Source organism: Austrofundulus limnaeus, unplaced genomic scaffold (assembly GCF_001266775.1).
Source record: "Austrofundulus limnaeus strain Quisiro unplaced genomic scaffold, Austrofundulus_limnaeus-1.0 Scaffold1, whole genome shotgun sequence".
NCBI classification, from domain to species: Eukaryota; Metazoa; Chordata; class Actinopteri; order Cyprinodontiformes; family Rivulidae; genus Austrofundulus; species Austrofundulus limnaeus.
The window spans coordinates 2,580,745-2,583,367 of NW_013952403.1; the positions used below are offsets into that span (position 1 = coordinate 2,580,745).

The 2,623-nt window shown below is 39.1% G+C and overlaps 1 protein-coding gene across 1 annotated transcript in view; it reads left to right on the forward strand.

Moving 5' to 3' along the window:
• The window catches only part of tmtops3a (teleost multiple tissue opsin 3a), a gene marked incomplete at its 5' end in the record, with an annotated part of 7,509 nt that extends 5,858 nt beyond the window's left edge, over positions 1-1,651 (forward strand). The window contains 1 exon segment of the mRNA XM_014004721.1: positions 543-1,651. Within this exon segment, the coding sequence (XP_013860175.1) occupies positions 543-767 (225 nt within the window).
• Between the last annotated feature and the right edge of the window lie 972 nt (positions 1,652-2,623).

The following is a 2,623-nucleotide window of genomic DNA, read 5'->3' on the forward strand; positions in this document are numbered from 1 at the left end:
AACTAAAAACTGAACCAAAATTAAATATAAGAGTTGCTAAAATTTGTAAATAAATCAAATAAAGTTTCTGTTCAGAATGTGGAGAGAAGTCATCAGGGCACACAGCATTATAAAGCTGTGTGTCATCAGCATTCAGCAGCTTTGAAAATTGATGCTATGTTTCATGATGGCATTAGTGGAAGCACGTACGGAATAAAAAGGATGGGGCTTAAAATGGATCCTTGTGGAACTCCWYATTTAAACATCTATTGCTTAGATTAAAAAAACTATATTTACAAAGATTATAGGTATGTTAGTTAGGATAAGTGAGTTCTATGTATGAATAATTGCAACACTTTACACCAGGTTCTGTATTTTTGTTTTTTTATTGACTTTACATTTCTTACAAGTAGTCATGAATATATCTGAACCACATTGTATCGCAAAATGACAGTTTTTTAGTAATTGTAAAAAGGTTATAGACACTGAGACGTATTCTATAGCAAAAGAGATGATCAAACTTCTCAGTGGAAATAATCAGACTTTATTTTACATTTCAACAGTTTTACAGATGCTTTGTGGCCTTCATAAAATGCAACAAAGAACCACACCCTGTTCAAGGAGAGGAGCACCCAGCTCCAAAACCACAGCTGTCAGATGCCTTCCCCATTCGCAGACAAGCCTCCTCCAGCTCCTCACAGCCTCATTTCCTCAGCAGCAGCAGAAACAGCASGCCCTGCAGCCGCCACAAGGACAGAAACGTCCTGTTTGTCCACTACACACCATAAAAACKTCAGCTTTATTCGGACCAGAAGATGTCTTCTTGGTTGTCTGGAGTCTAAAGCGTAACTAAAAWAAATATTTRTTTGCATTTTTTTTCCTCCAAAGATTTTCCCTTAATGTTTTGGCAGATTACTGTTATCTTTTGTTAAAAACTTTAATGCAAACCAAAGCTTGGTTCTGCTTTAAAGCGCATCCATTTTCAGACGTTTTTGACTGAAAGTGAATCCGTCCTGCAGAAATGTTARATTCAGCAGTTGAAGCTGCTCTTTAAAAAAGAACAAAAGGCTGCAGGACCGACCAAACTTAAGACAGCTGCAATAAGTTTCCTCAAATACAAATATATTTTTACGTTTATTTAATTGAATTTTTTTATATTTTTGTCCTAAACTGTTAAGCACTCTGTGCAACTCCTAACAAAACAAAGCACATTCAACTGTGTGTGTGTGTGTGTGTGTGTGTGTGTGTGTGTGTGTGTGTGTGTGTGTGTGTGTGTGTGTGTGTGTGTGTGTGTGTAAAAAATAAAATAACTACTTCATTAGAAAATGGGTTTGCAGCAATTCAAATAAAATTCCAGCCTCATTTTCCTAGTTCTGTTGTCTTTTGGTCTCAAGGTTTTTGTTTTCTAAATGCAACTCTCTGCAGCAGTTAAAAACGTAACCACATTAAGAACTTTCGCTTTAGCCTGACTTTTGCCACCACAGCCAAGCATAATACCTTCTGTGGTAAAAGTGAAACCAGCCAAGACCAAGGAGTAGTTATCTACAGAAACAAACTTATTTGCATTCAGCAAACTTGCAACAAAACTTGAGAAATCTGAAGCTTAGTCATCGCATTTTGTCATCCACTTAAACTAAATAATGCCAAATGTCAAATAAAGGTGTAAAAYGTGTGGTGGTGTGCCAGTTTTTATTTTGAGTTTTATCAGGAAACCCTTTTCATTTTTGTGGAATTTTCTTTGATGTACTCGACATTCTAAATGAATAAAAATGCTCACAACTCTAAAAACTTAGAAAAAAAAAACCCACCATTGCAACTGCAACATTTTGGTCTAGTCTATGCATCGGTTTTGAGACCTGCCCCAGGAAACAACAGGTCAGTGTATAAATAACTTATTTTGTTGAGCAGTGGTTTTACTGTGAAGCACAAAGCAAGACCTGAACTGTGCAGACAGGGTGGTTGATGCCTCTCATCAACCATCCTTGAACCCTTTGGTGAACACTCAAGGTGCAGAGGCCATCAAGAGAAAGGAGGAGTCCTATTGAGCCTAGACTAGGACTCCAGAGGCAGCTGAAGGGAATTGGTGTTCTGGCTGTTGCTGAAGCAAAGGCTCAGATACGGGAGAATTTCGGCGAGGCCTCGGATRGACTCTAAATAAGCTTCAAGAAGATCCTGTCAAACTGTCAGGTGGCTGAGGCAGGGTGCTGTTGACCTCAACTAGCGATACTGTCAGGCAGTGGAAGCAATACTTCAAGGATCGTCTCAATCCCACCGGCAGGTCTTCTGTAGAAGAAGCTGAAGTTTTGGGGTGGGTCCATCTATAACCTGGGCTGAGGTCGCCGAGGTGCAGGGCTCCGAAGGTGGACAAGATCCGCCCAGAGTTCCTTGAGTCTCTGGATGATGTTGGGTCATCTTGGTTAACACATTTGCAAACTCTCGTATATGTCAGGGAAGTGCCACAAAACTGGCAGACCGTGATGTTGTTCCAAAATCTGAGGAACCACACTCCTGAGCCTCCCCAGTAAGGTACAGGTGCTGGTCATAAAATTAGAATATCATGAAAAAGTAGATTTATTTCAGTAATTCCATTTAAAAAGTGAAACTTGTATATTATATTCATACATTACATACAAACTCATATTTC